General features: G+C 45.3%; 1 protein-coding gene across 2 annotated transcripts in view; it reads left to right on the forward strand.

Moving 5' to 3' along the window:
* The window catches only part of LOC126518730 (organic cation transporter protein-like), a 210,737-nt gene that overhangs the window by 80,370 nt on the left and 112,714 nt on the right, over positions 1–17,653 (forward strand). For both annotated transcript variants that reach the window (XM_050168498.2, XM_055064968.1), the window contains exon 6: positions 3,517–3,671. In XM_050168498.2, coding sequence (XP_050024455.1) covers positions 3,517–3,671 — 155 coding nt within the window. The remainder of the gene's footprint in view (positions 1–3,516; positions 3,672–17,653) is intronic.

Raw genomic sequence — 17,653 nt, forward strand, 5'->3', positions numbered from 1 at the left:
TCAAGGAACATGCAAAACAAAACTCCCGGGCGTGGGAACAGCAACAGACAAACATTATTCGATTCGAGTTGCGAGGCTTTGTATCTGAAAGTTGAAAGTTTTTGTGGTCCATAACTTTGAAGTCTCGCAACTGTTGTTCTAGGTAAGGCAGAGAAATAAGGTTGACCTTACAGCCTTCCTCTAATCATACCGATGCCATTCATATCTTGATTAGAGAATCATGAGGAACTATATTTTGCAAATCCTTGCAAACAATTGTCCCAGGGAAGCTCGCCTAAACTTAAAGCTAGAGGAGATAAACAAAAATAGACGACTGCATAACGAAAATAAGCGCATAATATTACATATATCTGCAAGTTTTTCACACCATATCTTGAAGAAGAACCTTTTTTTTTTTCTAAACTGCACTTGACCCAATTAAAGGGCCCTCCACTTCTTGAACCAAGGAAGAAAATGTTTCTGACGTGTCACAGAGGCTCCTGTGAACATGTGAGCTGACTATAACTGCACTGAACGCACTCGGAAATTTACCATCTCTTGTCAAAAACAGCGAAATATTGTTTGCTCTCGCTACCGCGATGCTGCTATCTACCGTCATAAAAAAAAAGCTGGCCCACCAACTCTACTGGCTGATTTTGGGATCGCGAGAGCTGTCTGAGTAATATATAAATGCTAATATTGATTTAAAGAAATTAAGAATACGTATGTCGGCGATGTGAAAGAAACAGAAAAATGATACTAAGGCAGATAAAGCGCAAATAAAGCACGGGCAGCGAAAAAAAAATGAGGGCATACAAAGCACTCTCAGTGTAATATTTCCGCCTTATCTACCTCAAGATGTTGCCGTAACAACTAACTCGGATCCACACCCTAATGATTTCATATTTGCATTGCGCATAGCTGCGTCACCTGCACGTGGCCTCCGAACGGGCAGCGGCGTGCTGCGTAGTATAGTCTACCGTGGCCCCCGCGCGGTCCCACGACGAATCCTCTTGCCGCCGCGACACTGAACCGTGGACCCCAGCTTTGCCTTCTTGCCTTCGCTGTGTAGCTTCCAGTGCGCTAGCGGATACGAAAATAGAGAGAAAGCCTGGTATCGCTGCGAGAACTCCAGTTATCGATGAAAAATTTAACATTTCTTTCTGCATGATAATTTGTGAGACGACGTAATTTCATAGTAAGGCCATTGTATGATTAGTTGGAAAAATTCGCAGTTTCACCCGAAAGGCGAGGCATCTACTACCACAGCAAATTAGTGGACACCTATACGAAGGAAGGGTAGCAGTTTTATCAGCCGTATAAACATGTAAACCTAGTCAAACCAACTAACTAAAAAGCGTAGTGTCACGTGCACAAGCAAGCATGAGCACATCTCACTCGATGACCATGGAAACTCGCTGTCACAACGCTGGAGGGAGGAAGAGCGGCAGCAGCAGTGAGCGAATTGACCTTCGCGCTGCCTCTTGCATCAACACGAATTAAGCCGCGAAAACCTAGCGCATGGGAGAATCTGCGCCCGTCGCAGATGGATTTCAAGATACTGTGGTCTGGGTGGGCGCGCGCGGAAGTAGCGCTTGAAACGCCAGGAGCGTGCAAGTGCCAGTTTCTAGCATTCTCCCTTATGGCAACTAGCGCTTTAAAAAAATCATGCGTTTTACGTGCCAAAAGAACTTTACTATTATGAGGCACGCCGTAGTGGTGGACTCCAGAAATTTTGACCACCTGGGTCTTTAACGTGCACTTAAATCTAAGTACACGGGAGTTTTCGCATTTCGCCCCCCTCGAAATGCGGCCGCCGTGGTCGGGATTCGATCCCGCGAACTTAGCGCTCCTAGAAGGTGTGATAAATTGCACAGCCTTCGGTATCGGCCCACGAATTGGTTAGATACAAGAGAAAAAAATGAATCAGACGAGCTGAAGAAACACATACGCTTAAAGAAAAAGACGCAGTTACGACCGAAAGGCGAAGCGCCGTTAGCGATAGCAAATTATCGGATAGCCATACGAAGTAAGGATAGCACTTTTATCGGCCGTATCAACTTGTAAACATTCGCTTGCTAACTAAATTAACAAGCGTGGTGTCAGCACGCACGGCAAACACGAACACATCACACTCGATGACTGCGGACTCTCGCTGTTAAAACGCTGGCTTAAGGAAACGCGGCAGGAGCTGCGAGCGAAATTAAATTCGTGCAGTCTATCCCTTGAACGCAAAGCGAGCGCCAAGGACACGCAGCACGAACAAAGCTACGAGCCGCCGACGTACCTACCTCGGCCCGCAACGCAGAATGCTCACAAGATATGACCGCGTGCCACCCCCACATGCGCAGTTGCAGCAGGAGGCAACGCCGCCATCCCTCCCTCCTTTCTCGCGTAAATATGTTTTTGTTTTGCTTTAAGTACACCATGCATCTTCAAGCACTCCTAGAAAATGACAAAGGGAACTGAGGAATTCGAGTTTTTGTAACTTAGGAAAACGAACCCGACCGACCATGAAAGGATGGGAGGAATTAACCGTTCTGTTTTATTCAAATAGAGATATAATAGGGCAAACAAAGACAACTCGTTACAAGCTGGAGCCTCATCACATGTTCCTCATAACACGTGCTACCGCAGGAGCCCGTCCTCCCGTTCCACTCGAAGGGTAACTGTGTATGTGAAAAAGATTAGTCTGGGGGTGTTTGCCAGCGCCACGCAGGGCCATGGTGTAGAACGTGAACGTGGGTTTGGCTGTCACTTGCAGCAAGATATTTTTTCGTCAGCTTTCATTTAGCTTTTTGTCTCTTTTTTCACATTTCAGTTCAATAGAACCGTTTACCATCGCCATGTTTTCGCTGGCTTAAATGTCTGTTGGGGTCATATGGTGGGTTAAGGATCGTCATTATTGTTCGACATGGGTGCTAGAATCGTGGCTGCACGGTCTTTTTATTTAAGCGTTTCCATGGTGTCTTTAGTGTTTTGGTATTTTTAGAACTGACGCAAAGTGTTAATATCAGGTTCATAAAGCAGCTAAGACTATAAAAGCAGCTAAGATTTGCACTGGGGAGAAATGAGTGTGCCGCCTAATGTACTACCTTCCGTATTACAGACTATTCGCTGTTTGATTTCTCATGTCGGCCAGGCCATTCACAGCTATGCTACTTTCTTGCATATTTAACCGGTATCATGCATGTGGCAGACTTATATAGCAAATTAAGAATGCCGCGCATACCCCTTGGAATGGCTCGTCAAATAATCACGTTGTATACGATGCCCAGAGGAGACACAGCACAGGTGATGGTTGCTCTATCATAGTTTGGGGTAAGGCTCCCGTAGAACTAACAACATTCAAAAAGCTGTTGTGCCCTGAATAGATGGCTCATACCTGTGGTAACTGACCGTCATTCCTTTTCTCGGCCTTTACGGGAATGCTGATTGATGCAAGTGCTGAATAAATCTCTTGACGCGGTCATGAAGCTTCTGAGTTCAAGCACGACCTGGCCGGTGAACTTTCTGTGCACTGAACACACATTGCAGGTACGGCCGCAGGCAATCGCTGGTCTTCATGATGCCCCTGCCCATTGTTGCCGGTCTGCTGACAACATTTGCTCCATCGTTCTGGCTGTACAACATTGGCCGTCTCATTTCGTCCATTGGCATTGGCGGCATCCAAAATACCACATTTACCATAGGTATGAAATCTGCAAAGTGCAGTTTTGATCAAAAAAAAAAAGGAGGGAAGTTGTTTCGTTTGCTGAAAGTTAACGCAAGGCACTTCCGTATACATTTCCAACATTCTAGTGAACTCCTGCAAAATATTGAATGGTGCGGTTCGCGGTCAGTCGGAGTAAGCCTTGCTTGGCATGTGATGAGCAGCTGTTTCACATATGCCCCACGGTCTCAGTGTTGCGTGCGCCCAAACAACGCTCGTGAAAAATCATTCACAGCGAAGTTGTTAGCGTCTAGTCGGTCGGAATTTTTTGTGTGCCTGCGCTGTGCTCACACAGAAAGAAACGGCCGCGGGAAGGCTCTGCGTTTGAGTGTTCAAGTATCAGAAATGTTTTCTCGTATATTCGAATTAAAGTGCGATGCTATCATGTCTGCAGGTTGTGTGTAAGTCTTACTTAACGAATTTTCTGACGCATTTTACTTTCCTAAATTAAATAAGTTCAATAAAGCACTCGCGCTAGGCGGATGGCCTGTAAAATTGAGGATGTATGCTGTGCTAACGGTACGGCCACCTAGCGGCCCGAAACATTCATGCAGACCTCAAACGGCAGATGTCTTTGATTTTCCGCGTAACAGATTTACGCTATCTTGTATATTCGAATAACAGTTCCGAGCTATCATGTATGCAGCTTGTCAGTCATACATTACGCATTTCCTTGAGGCAGTTTACATATAAACATTAATCTAGTTCAATTATGCACTTGCGCTTGGCGAAGGGCCTAGACAAATAAGGATGCGTGCATCACTTCTGTACACGTGCGTGCGCGAGCGACGCACTTCGCTTGTGGTGTTAGTGCTTGTGGAAGGTTGTCTAACGATAGCAACAGCTTCATTGTACATCCACTCTTGCAGGTTGGAATGGAGGCGGAACATTTATAGATAAAATAGTTATAGAAACTGTGGGGTCCCTTAGACCTCCGTTGGCGGATCACGCGCGACTTGGGCCATTCGCCCCGAGTGATCGCTGGAAATACGCCATTTCTTGCACCGACGCGCACATCACGATCTCCCGCCTGATTAGTGCCACAATGTCCCCGCATGCAGAACCCATTACGCAGACAAGAAAACCGGCTGATTTGTTACTCCTGAGGAATTGCTGGAAACGTGGTGCGCATCTGTCGACGCCAGATGCCACCTACTGCTCGCTTCTGGCGACCGACTTTCAGCTAACAGCAAGGAGAATGCCAACGCACTCGGCCCCAGGAAAACTAGTCGGCGCAGTTCGGGAGTCGAGAACTGCGTTCCCTGTGATATATTCGAGGCCTCAGATTTCCCCTCGTAACGTGCTTGATGTGGTTCTGGAAAGAGTATAGACACTAGCACTTGTAGACACAGGAGCCGCCATTCCGGTAATGCATGCCCGCATCTGGCCCAGGATTCAGAAGTGATGACGCCGCTTTCATGTATTTTGCTATGCACAGCTAGTACGCAACATATTGAGCCATTATGAGCCTGCACAGCCCGAGTAGTCATTAAAGATGAGCTTTACGTGAATGAATGTTTTCTTCTCGCTTCTCGTTCTTACGACGTCATCTTGGCATGGTATTTTCTTTCAAGCAATCATGCCGTCGTTGACTGTGCCCGCACCGAGGTTGCACTCCTCCCTATTTATGACATGCCTTCTGAGGAGCAGCCTGCTGCCCAACTTGTCACCACGGAAGACATCAACGTACCTCCGCGCTCGTGTGTGATCGTCCCCTTCTCGTGAGACTGCCTGTGTGACGGTAGTGGGCTGATTATGCCATCTGACCTCTTCGTCCATCGCCGAATGGTTCCTCGGCCATTGACGGTGTTTCATTTCCGTGCTGGTGCCATTTCCATGTGTTTGTGTTAGCCAACGTCGCTCCCTCTTCATTTGTTATACCGCGAGTGTCTGGGTCGTGCTTAGCCGGTGCCCCACCTGCCACTTACATCGCTGCTGCAGACCCTGTGCCTTCGAGTTGTTCAACGCGCCCTTTTATGACATCAATCGATCGTAACCTTACTCCGACGCAGCGCGGAGAGCTTCTCCGTCTTCTTCGTCAGTTCTGCTCTTCATTTAATTGCCGTAATTTTTTGACAGCTGTCTACCACACCCCCGACACTGGCTCTCGTGCTTCTCTTCGGCAGCGACCTGACCGGCATTCCGCCACAGGGAAGCGGGTTATTGACGAGCAGGTGACCTACGTGCTCCCTCGAGGTGTTATTTCGCCATCAAGCAGTTCATGGACCTCCTCAATCATTGATCTTAGAAAGAAAGATGGTTCCATCTTATTTTACATCAATTATCGTCGTCTGACTAAGATCCCGCGAGAGGATGTCTATTCTTGATGACAACACACTTGACTGCTTACAAGGAGCCGAATTTTTTTTTCTTAGATGGTCATTCTTGATACTGGCAGCAGTCTATGGCCGAGACTGATAACTTCAAGACCGCATTTGTCACATCCTATGGCTTGTACGAATTGAATGTCATGCCGTTCGGCCTTTGTAATGCACGTGCCTCATTTGAACGGATGATAATACTCTTTTGCGGGGCCTGGAGAGACAAACATGCCTCGGTTATTTAGTCGACTATCTGGTGTTTGCGCCCGACTTCCAGACACATCTTCCATGCTGCGAACAATATTTGACCTACCTTACGCAAACTGCCTGCAGCTTAACTTAATGAAGTGTCTTTTCGGTGTCAAACCATAACTATATTGGGCCACGTTGTGTCCAACCATGGCATACTTTCTGATCCAGCTATGCTTCATTGCATGACAGACTTTTCTAAGCCAGCGGTACGTAAGGCACTGCGCAGCTTCATAGGCCTGTTATCATATTATCGTACTTTCCTGCGGAATTTCGCTACCATCATTGCATCCCTGACACAGCTGCTTGCCGGCAACAATTACCTTTCCATCTGATCACAAGAGTGTAACGTCGCATTTACTACCTCACCTTGTCTGCTTAGCTCGCCACCAATTTTACGTCACTTCGATCCGAATGCTCCTACGGAAATTCACACAGACGTCAGCGGCGTCAGCCGGGGAGCAGTGCTAGCGCAAGGAAAACCTGGCTTTGGCGAGTACGTCGTTGTCTCCGCCAGCCGAGCTCTCACCAGAGTTGAAGCGAACTACTGTGTGACTAAAAAAAATGCTTAGCCATTGTGTGGGCTTTTCCTAAATGTTGGCCTGATCTATACTGTCGGCCATTCGAGGTAGTCACAGATCCCGATGCGCTTTGCTGGTTGTTATCCCTCAAAGACCCGCCTGGCCGCTTTGCGCGATGGGCCCTAGGTCTACAGGAATGCATCAGAGTTGTCTACCGCTCCAGGCAAATCCATTCTGACGCCGATGCTTTACGACGACTGTCAATTCCACCCGACGTCGACCGCATTTCATCTCTGACACCCGCTCTGTTACCTCGCTCATCACCGACTTGGCTTTAGAGCAGCAAAGAGACCCATAGATAGCCGCTCTTCTGAACCTCCTAAAGAATCCAGTCGGACTACCGGTGTCTCGGGCACTCCGCCGTCACGCACCACATCTCGCAGTTCGATATAAATTTCTTTACAGTCGAAATTACCATTGCGATGGTCGCAAGTGGCTTCTAGTGGTCCTGCGCCAAACCCACAGCGACATTTCCGCTTCATTTGACGCCGACCCGCAGTGTCGCCATGACGGAATGTCCAAGACCTATAGGTAGACTTCGGCTTCAATTTTAGTGGCACGGCATGTTTAATTACGTCAGCAAAAACATCCGCTCGTGCCACGATTGCCAACGTCGGAAATTGTCCACTCATCCAGCCGCTCGACGGCAACCACTTCCATGCCCAGTCCGCCACGTTGACCGTGTCGGGATGGATTTACTGGCCCTCTCCCATGTGCGGCTGCTCGCAACCTTTGGGTCAGAGACATACAATAACCGGTGCCCCCCCCAGCAACCACAGCGCACGACGTCGCTTCCTTCATTCTACAACACCTCGTTCTACGCCATGGCGCTCCTGGTGAACTGTTGAGTGACCGAAGACGCGTGTTTCTTTCTGAAGTAGTGAAGTCGCTCCTTCATGTGCGCAACATTACGCATCGCATAGCCACCGACTAGCACCCCCCCGCAATGGTATGAATGAGCGGTTCAATCGTACTCTCGGTGACATGCTGTCCGTGCATGTCGCCTCGCATTATTCCAACTGGGACCTTGTTCTGCCGTTCGTACATACGCTTACAAGACAGCCAAATAAGCCACTACCGGATTCCTTCCGTTTTCTTTTTTTTTTTCTGTACAGCCGTGAACCATCCTGTAGCATCGACACATTTTTTCCGTGTTATCCAGACCCCTCAAAGTGCACCGCTGTTTTCACCGCCGTTAAGCATGCCGAGGAGTGCCCGTAGCTCGCCCGCTCCCTTACTACCGCAGACCAATCCAGCCAAAAGTTAGACGTGATGACGGCTTACCTGCTCCAATGTTCCCGAGTGAATCCCTTGTATGGCTTTCGGTCCCACCTAATTGTCCTGGCCTCTCTTCCAAGCTAATACCGAAATTTGATGGTCCTTACCGCGTCATTGGCCAACCGTCGCCAAATTGTTTATGTAGACACGTCTTATTATGAGCCGATCGTTTCTTTGTCACCGTGGGTCTCCAGGATGGCTCCTTTTTCTGCCGGCGGGTAATTGTAAGGACGAAAAATGGCACTGGAAAGTACCGTCGCCATCGCGCGACTCGGAGCCCGAAGAATATCGGTCCCCGCAGGGGCGTCTGCGTCAGCAGGCGTTTGGTGTGTTGCGACACCACGTACCCGAGCACACGAGGGTTGGCCCCTCCCAAAAAAACCACCCGCCGTGGTTGCTCAGTGGCTATGGTGTTGGGCTGCTGAGCACGAGGTCGCGGGATCGAATCCCGGCCACGGCGGCCGCATTTCGATGGGGGCCAAATGCGAAAACACCCGTGTGCTTGGATTTAGGTGCACGTTAAAGAACCCCAGGTGGTCGAAATTTCCGGAGTCCTCCACTACGGCGTGCCTCATAATCAGAAAGTGGTTTTGGCACGTAAAACCCCACAATTTAATTAATTTAAGAATATCGGTACGCTAGAAAGCGCTGTCACAATTACGTGTGGTGCGGCGAGTTCGCCGATCTAGATGAGCTATAGTTTCTGCCACTGTGTTTTTGACTGCCGCTTCACAAGTCCAATCAGCCTCGTCACGCAATTTTAATCCCCATTAATCCATTTCAATCCACTTTGCGCTATTTTTTTAGCAACCGTAATCCAGCTAAAACGACTCTAACGTCGCATCCAGATGAGTGCGACGTTACGTGGGCAATGACGCACTCCCTAGGTGCACCTTTAGCCAGCCAGAACCATCTAGCCGCCGTGGTCTCGGGGAAGCGTGCTCGTCTCGCACCCCTAGGCCCGGGCTCGATTTCCACCCTGACCCAAACGTAACAAATTTTGGTTACGAAGCCATTATTTAATGTTTACAGGAACCTCCATGAGAAATTTGACGGCAATCGGCGTATTTTTTACGTGTTTTTACTCTCCGCGGCCTCGGCCCTATCTTTCCGACCACCGCGTAATCACGCTGGATTTTCTGCTTCATGGGACGTATTAGTAATAGTTATTGCAAGCAAATGCAAAATTACATGGGGAGCCCCATTGAAAAGAATGTGATCGAGAATACACGAGAAGAGTTGTACTCAATTATTGGTTCGTAGACTGCGAGTTCTCACAGAGTGAACGAGTTCTCGTACTACAGATTTGTATGAGATCGCGTTCTTGTCACTGAACGACAATTTCGTACATCATGAACGAGCTTGTTTGTAGACCTTACTGCATACAAAAAGAACGAACTTGTAGCACCTGCATAGTATGCACCCTGGAAAAGATTGGCACCTCACTTCCATATTTACTATAGTAATGGACATACAATTCCTGTAAGTATACTACATGCGCGATCATTTGCACTGACCTTACTGCCGTCTTGTGTTGCTGTTATTTTTGTTCTGACATTTACAGCAAAGAGTAATTTTAATGTGAGAAAAAATGAGGTGTAGTTTAGACTAGTACTTGTAAATAAACGACTATACTTTACGCAGGTCCTTCTGCGCAGCCATTGAAGCTTTACCTAATTGTGTAGACCACCGATTTTAATACTTTATACCTCGGAAGGGGGGTTTCTTTCAAACACTTCGATACACCCAGTCTGCTTTCAGAAGGCCACTGGAACTTGTTGCTTTAGTGAGAGTTTGCAGGGCGCTTGAAAAAGTAAAGCGAACATTTCTTTTCGTTAATGCAATAAGATAACACATAGGCACAAGCTGTTTCGCTTACCTTTATGCAGGTAAAGATGCTTCAGCATTCACAACATAAGAGATACTTAACAAATTTTATTAAATATAAGTGGTTTCCTGCCATGCTTATGACTTCTAAGGGAACGTGCACTACGGTGTTAGAATAACCTGCCACATTAGCAGGCCACTGGAACAATGTTTATCACAATAGAAAAAGAGGCACACACATTATTTAACAATAACTACTAGTATTGAAGAAACAGAAGTAACATGCATAAAATCTACTGTCAGAAAGCAGCACAAACAGGTCTACCTAACTAAATTGCTTGGGAACTAGCTTTCTGTCAGCAAAGTAGAAACCGTGGTGGTATAGTGGCTTTGGCATTGTACTGCTAAGCCGAATGGCGCAGCATATTATCTCGGCTACAACGGCTGCACTTTGATCGCAGCGAAATGCAAAAACACTATCGTAAGGTAAGTAGGTGCACGTTAAAGAACCTCGTGTCTTCAAAGTTAATCCGAAGTCTCGCAGTACGGTATCCCTCACAATAATATTGTAGTTTTGACAGATAAAACCCCGGAATATAATTTAGTTAAAGCAGACAGTTTATGGAGAAGGTGAAATTCTTATATATAATCGTCTGACACCAAGAGCATTTAACAAAATTTCATGCTTTCTAAAACAACAAATTGTCAAATTGTTTTAGCAAAAACCTACTTCTGCAAAAATTATTGTCAATATTTCTATATGGCCCATTCTAATTTACTTTCATTTTGACGAAAACTATGAGCACAGTAGGTGCTCAATACACTTAAGAAAATTGGCACCACAATTTAAAGTGCATGGTATTGTTTCAAGCGACAGTACAAATTTGCTTTGGGAATGTTAGTCTATGAAATGATTTTCACACTTCTTGACATCATGGACTCCTGGATGGATCACTAGTCACATTGGGCCCCTTTTACATAGTTCTTGGCCATAAAATAATGCTCATAAAGATATTACCATGCGTTTGCAACTGTTAATGCATCCTGTTTCTTAATAAATTTATGGTCACTGACGTAAGTTAAGCCAAAAAAAGCTCTTGTTATGTAGCGGAGAGAGGTTCCGGGGTTACGCCATGTGAGGTAAGCTCGTGCGTCTTTCTCGAGCTTTAGAAAGAGTTTACTGCTAGCACGTTCCACAGTACAGGTTACTGTCGTCAGGGTTGGATGAAGTGCATGTGTTGAAGTTCATTTCTTTGCGCACAGTAGGTAGTTTCAGGTTTAGTGGACTGGTATGAAGACAAGCTCAAGATAACTTCGTTGTTTGAAGGGGCTGTTTTGGTTTTAATACGTCACTATTTCTTTCATCTATCTGCAAAAGTGTTCCGTTAGTGTCGTCGCAGAAAACTAGCCTCACGGCGGCTTTTCCTACAATTCTTTCTCGGTATGGAGCAAGCTTGCCTTGCTGTGTAGGCGCGTAAATAACGAAGAGGCATGTATGGAGGCATGTATGGCATGCATACCTGTGAAAGAAAAGCATGGAAAAAAGCACGTAGAGTTAAGAGGTGTGGTTGTATATTCACGCGTGTACTTATCTTTATCGGGCGACCACGTTTCGCCGCCTAACAAATGTTATCGCACAGCACGGGACGCGCCTGCATGTATCCGAAGTTTCTGGAAAGTTATCGATGCTTCTATCCGCTGTCTGTTGTCGCCGAACCTTATGTTATCTGATTTCATCACCTGACGCGAATGGTGTAGAACTTTGTGGAAGGCACGCGGGGCCCAACGATTAGTCTGGAACATTCGACGATTGCTGTATAAAAGTCGACGCGCTTGACCCACTGATCAGATTATTCGACGATCGCCGACTGTGGTCGCCGCTTTGGTTGTGCTATAAGTGTAGCCTGTTTTGTGGGCACAGGTTCGCCCAATAAAATCTAGTTTTGCCTTTCACAGTATTGCTACTGTGTTCTTAACGTCACCACCACGTGACAATATCAAATAGCCCTATCGTGCAGTACACGCTACGTCGACAGAACAAGCCAATGTGTATATTACCGGCTTTGTTACCATGCCAACCGGATGTGCATGTCAGTTGGCAGTCGCTAGGTACTGCACTGCTCAATTGCACCGTCTTGCTTGGAAACTCTGGGACATTGGCACTATGCATGGTGTCACACATTATTTCAGTCAATAATTTAAAAAGGAAAGGCGCGTTGGAAGCGAATTGAACCGAACGCACACTATTCGCAATAGCCTATAATACCTCAGATTTTTTTTGTTTTCCCTATAATACACTAATTATTCAGGTTTAACTACCCAATTTTTTTTTCATCGACAGAGGACCCCAAGTATGATTCGCGAAATTGTAGGGCACCTTCGGAAATCAGCGATCAAGTTGCTCCCTTTACGATACGTCTGACGTAGTTTTTTTTTTTTCCGGTATGCAAAAAAAGCCCGCGAAATATAAAAAAAAAAGGCATGTGATGGAGCGTTTGCGCAGTGGTATTTTGCTGCTTTCAACCATGCGATCGGTGAACAAGGTCGGTTGCATCGTGACTTGCGACAAGGCAACGGCGGGGTGTGCTTTACCGCATCGGCAGCGCACGGCCAGCAGCATGCATTTTCGCCGTCATTCGACGCACGATGAACCATGCCACTGTGCAAGCGCTGTCACGTGGGTTTTTTCATATATTGCGGGCTTTCTTTGCAACCTAGAAAAAAGGACCACGTGAGACGTATCGTAAATGAACCAACTCGACCGATGGTTTCTGAAGGCGCTCTACAAATCTGCGTGTCGTAATTTTTAATTAATAATTAAATTATTAGGAAGTTGTGTATTAAACATAAGTTGTGAGTTATCGGGAAAGCAAAAATTGTCTGAGTTTTTATAGGCTATAGGCGATTAATTGTTCAATTCGCTTCCGACGCGCCTTTCATTTTGAAAATTTTGGTTCAAGTTATGTGGGACACCTTGTATAAGGACCACGAGGTTGCATAGATTTGTGAGGCTTTCCTTATGTGTGTGACAGGGAACCTGTTGTTGGCTCCCCATCTATAGGATTGCTATAGTGAGACTGCTTATTTATCGTTGTAAAACAAGTGTCATGCTAGCCGTGTCATGTGCCCTTTTTGCAGTTGTGCGAGCAAAATGCACTGTAGATTTATCTGTGATCCCCCTTTCGCCTTTCGCTTTCTATTGCTGTGCAAGCAGTAAAATAGGATGATTGTTAGTAGTGTTCTGTCCTGTCACTTCGTTACCTCTCTTATGAATTATGCACTAAATAAGACTTTTTTCGTGGTAAAAGCGTGCTTGTTCAAGGCATAAACCATCTGTACGGCAGTTTGCAATTCAGGAGTGCAAACATTCTCCGAAAACATGTCCATGAGGTACAGTGCAAAACGAGCACTTTAAAAAAGAACACTAGTGTATCTATCACCAAGGCCAACCCTTGTGTTTTCTTCCTTAACACATTTCTCAAAGCTCAAACTCAAGACTTTTATTGAAATGGAAGCTGTTATTGAGGTTCAGCAAGGACATTTCTGTGCTTACTGAAATTACTTATTCGATTCTGGTAGGAGGCCCTGCCACATTTCTCACTTTTGGGCCTCCTCCTGAAAATGTATTATCTTCATATATGTATTGTATTTTGCATTTATGGTAATAAACTATAAAACGAAAAGAAGCTCTACTTATCATATTACCTTGTCAATAAAGCAAAGCGCTGTGTTGCCTGGGCATTGTGGGACCAACTGAGATGTGGAGAATAGCACTGAAAAGCAACACGTCACAGTCTGCCTACAATTTTTGTGCAGGCCCAGCCACAGCTGCATTAAATGAAGTGAGCCTATTGTCACCAGAGCATAATATGAAAAAGCGACACGGTGAACAAAGCAATTCTTGCTCGGTATAAATAGGAATAAAATTCAGATATTCTGCTCATAGCAAGCTTAACTTTGAGTAGCAAAGCCTGCAGGATACGGAAACGGCGATGTATGAGTCATCTATGCAAAGAGATCATTCTAAAGTCCCTTTTTGCCTCCTTCCTCCTCCTCGCGCGCAGATGGCAGCCAGGTTAAGTACACTTGGCCAGACAGCTGCATAGTTTAAGCAAAGGTGGTCACTTCGTGCTCCAATTTGGTACGATAGCACGACATGCATCCTTACGGTCAATGTAATGTGATTTGTAATGCTGGCCATCGCGCAGGCACTGTAGCGTTAGAGCACCCATAAGCCTAAGAGCATTACCCAATAGCGCTAACCAATAAGTGTCTCCAGCAGCATAACTTAGCATGTCTATCAGGAGGCTTTCATTACGCTTTGACAACTATGCTCCTATGGCTTCAGCCCAATTTTTGTCAACAGAATACAAGTTTTAAGCACCTGCACAAGCTGAATGCACCAAAGCACTACAAGAAAATACTGCAATAGCTTCCTACACAATTCCATCTCTAAAATACCACTGGCAATTTTAGTACCATATGTAGAACAAATCCAATTGTTCCGGAATCAAGTAAGCTACCTAGGTCCATGCACGCTAATATTACCAGCACCACTACTGACATATTGGCATTTTGGGGACAAGAACACCAAGTGCAAAAGCGGAAGCTTCGACAAGTCCGTAACTGTTAATTTTGATTGTGTTGATAGCGCACACACGCCAAAAAAAAAAAAATAAGCGACAGAGTGAGAAAGTGCTGTCCTCTTTCGCACTCTGTGTGTCCCTTATTTCCTTGGAGTGTGTGGGCTGTGACCGCTATCATATGAATGTCTCCTATCTCTTTTGTATGTGTGCACTGTGAATAGCATGGAAAGGCGCATAGAGCCCAGATAATGCTACAACGGATACAACGAGCAAGAGTCAAGCGCTTCGATGCAGCGCATCTGTAAACGACTTACTATTCAACAAACATTTAATAATGCCACTGTGCTAAAAAAGAAACTTACTCAAGTCGCTGCGCAAGACAACAGTTTTATTTTACAGAAAATATATTTAAGTTATTCTAGTATTTCGGCAAACTGGTGGTTATTCAGAATTGTGAAAATCTGGAATCAGTAAAACCAGCCTAAATTTTGTATGATAAATAAGCACAAATTCTTCTAGATAAGCCAATCTTGATATAAGTTTGCCACAGTCCACACGGTAAATCAATCTTCGATTGTTGAGACAAAAAGAATCGCCGACACATTCCTAACACATTGTACATATTCTGGAGAAGACAGTACTCTTCTGCTGCAATCTATTGCCAGAGCCCCAGTGAACACAGTGTGACATAATTTGCTGCAGGACATTTCAAATAGAACATCTTTATGGCTTCCAAGGGTATAGGAAATGAAGAGCAAGTGTAGTCACATCTCTGAGCCCCTCGAATACAAAACTTGTGTTTGCATGGCAGCATAAACTGCTGACGTGGAAGATACCTTTTGGGCAGCGTTTTCTCATACCGCATCAGTCAGACAAAACTTTACGGTTACACTAAAGAGGAAAATAATTATTTGAGCTGCATTATTAAATTACTCTTCCGCAACACCAAAATAAAAAAACTGCAGTTATCAAAAGAGAAGGCGTAATACGCCAAAGAAGATGCAAGAATGAAATAAAGGTGGTGAAACCACCGTCATGTTCCCGCACCTGCTCTCCGTCTGCTATGGCCTAGCAAATTTGTTTTTCTTTGCCAATATTGACCCTAATGTATTATAAAAGAGCCAAAAACTCAATTTAGCAATTTTTTAGTAAGTTTACTGAGCCCGAACAGCCAAAACAAAAGAAAATACTCTGGGATGCATGATATCCCACTGACGTACCAGCGGTGACGTTTCGGCGCAAATATCGGGATGAACTGAAGCTTTCACCTGCGCATACACTTTAAATAATTAACCTTCCCCTTACAAAATGGCTCAAAAACAAAGAGTACTTGATGCATCTGAACTGGTTTAGTGCTTATGTTTCATCCTCTTCATCATCATCAGCCTGGTTACGACCACTGCAGGGCAAAGGCCTCTCCCATACTTCTCCAACTTCCCCGGTCATGTGCTCATTGTGGCCATCTTGTCCCTGCAAACTTCTTTATCTCATCCGTCCACCTAACTTTCTGCCGTCCCCTGCTACGCTTCCATTCTCTTGGAATCCAGTCCGTAACCCTTGATGACCACTGGTTATCTTCCCTCCTCATACATGCCCTGCCCATGCCCACTTCTTTTTCTTGATTTCAACTAAGATGCCATTAGCTCGCGTTTGTTCCCTCCCTGAATCGGCTCTCTTCTTATCTATAAACGTTACACCCATCATTATTCTTTCCATAGCTCGCTGCGTCGTCCTCAATTTAAGTAGAATCCTTCTCGTAAGCCTCAAAGTTTCTGCGCGCGTAGGTGAGTACTGGTAAGACGCAGCTGTTGTACACTTTTCTCTTGAGGGAGAATGGCAACCTGCTGTTCATGATCTGAGAATGCCTGCCAAAGGCACCCCAGCCCATTCTTATTCTTCTGATTATTCTGATTATTTCAATCTCATGACCCAGATCCGCGGACACTACCTGCCCTAAGTAGATGTATTCCCTTACCATTTCCAGCGCCTCGCTGCCCATTGCAAACTGCTGTTCCCTTCCGAGACTAATAAACATTACTTTAGTTTTCTGCAGATTAATGTTTAGACCCACCCTTCGCTTTGCCTGTCCAGGTCAGTAAGCATGCATTGAAATTGGTCCGTCGAGTAACTAAGCAAGGCAATATCATCAGCGAATCACAAGTTACTAAGATATTCATCATTAACTCTTATCGTCAATCCTTCCCAATCCAGGTCTCTGGATATTCCATGTAAACACGCTGTGAATAGCATTGGAGAGATCGTATCTCCCCGCCTGACGCCTTTCTTTATTGGGATTTTGTTGCTTTCTTTATGAAGGACTACGATGGCTGTGGAGCCGCTAGAGATATCTTTCAGTGTTTTTAGATACGGCTCGTCTGCACCCTGATTTCGTAATGCCTGCATGACGGCTGAGGTTTCGACTGATTCAAACGCTTTCTCGTAATCAATGAAAGCTACATATAAGGGTTGATTATATTTCGCACATTTCTCTATCACCTGATTGATAGTGTGAATATGGTCTATTGTTGAGTAGCCTTTACGAAATCCTGCCTGGTCCTTTGGTTGACAGAGGTCTAAGGTGTTCCTTCTTTTTAGTGTTCTTTAAAAGCCGAAGGCGTAAGCTTATTCAGTGATATATGTGTCCCAAGTCATTTATACAGATTTAAACAACTTATCTTTGGCCTCGCGTAAAGTGCCTTTGTATGCCATAAAACATGAGACTGAATAACAGGAGTAAGTGTAAAGGGAGAAATTAATGGGCTGCCCCTAGCGTGAAGCAACTGCACAAGCTTAAGAGAAAGGTGGCTTCATGGCCTAAATGAAAGAATAAAAACAAATTGAAGCTTCGAGTAGGGCTCATATTATGGTACTACCTCAAAATATTAACTGTACTTATCCCAAAAGCTTGCCAATGATATACCCCTTCATTTGCAATAATTGTGTCTATACCAAAGGCGGTAAAGCTAAACGGTAGGTAGCCACACACATTTTAACCGTCAGATTGATATGCGTTACGGTCTTTGTTTGCCGCTTTATTACTGTGTAGCTTTCGACATAGCACTCTACGCTATAATTATTGTAGGACAGCCCATGATTCAGCAATTATTGTAGGACAGCACA

Source organism: Dermacentor andersoni, chromosome 1 (assembly GCF_023375885.2).
Source record: "Dermacentor andersoni chromosome 1, qqDerAnde1_hic_scaffold, whole genome shotgun sequence".
Taxonomy (NCBI): Eukaryota; Metazoa; Arthropoda; class Arachnida; order Ixodida; family Ixodidae; genus Dermacentor; species Dermacentor andersoni.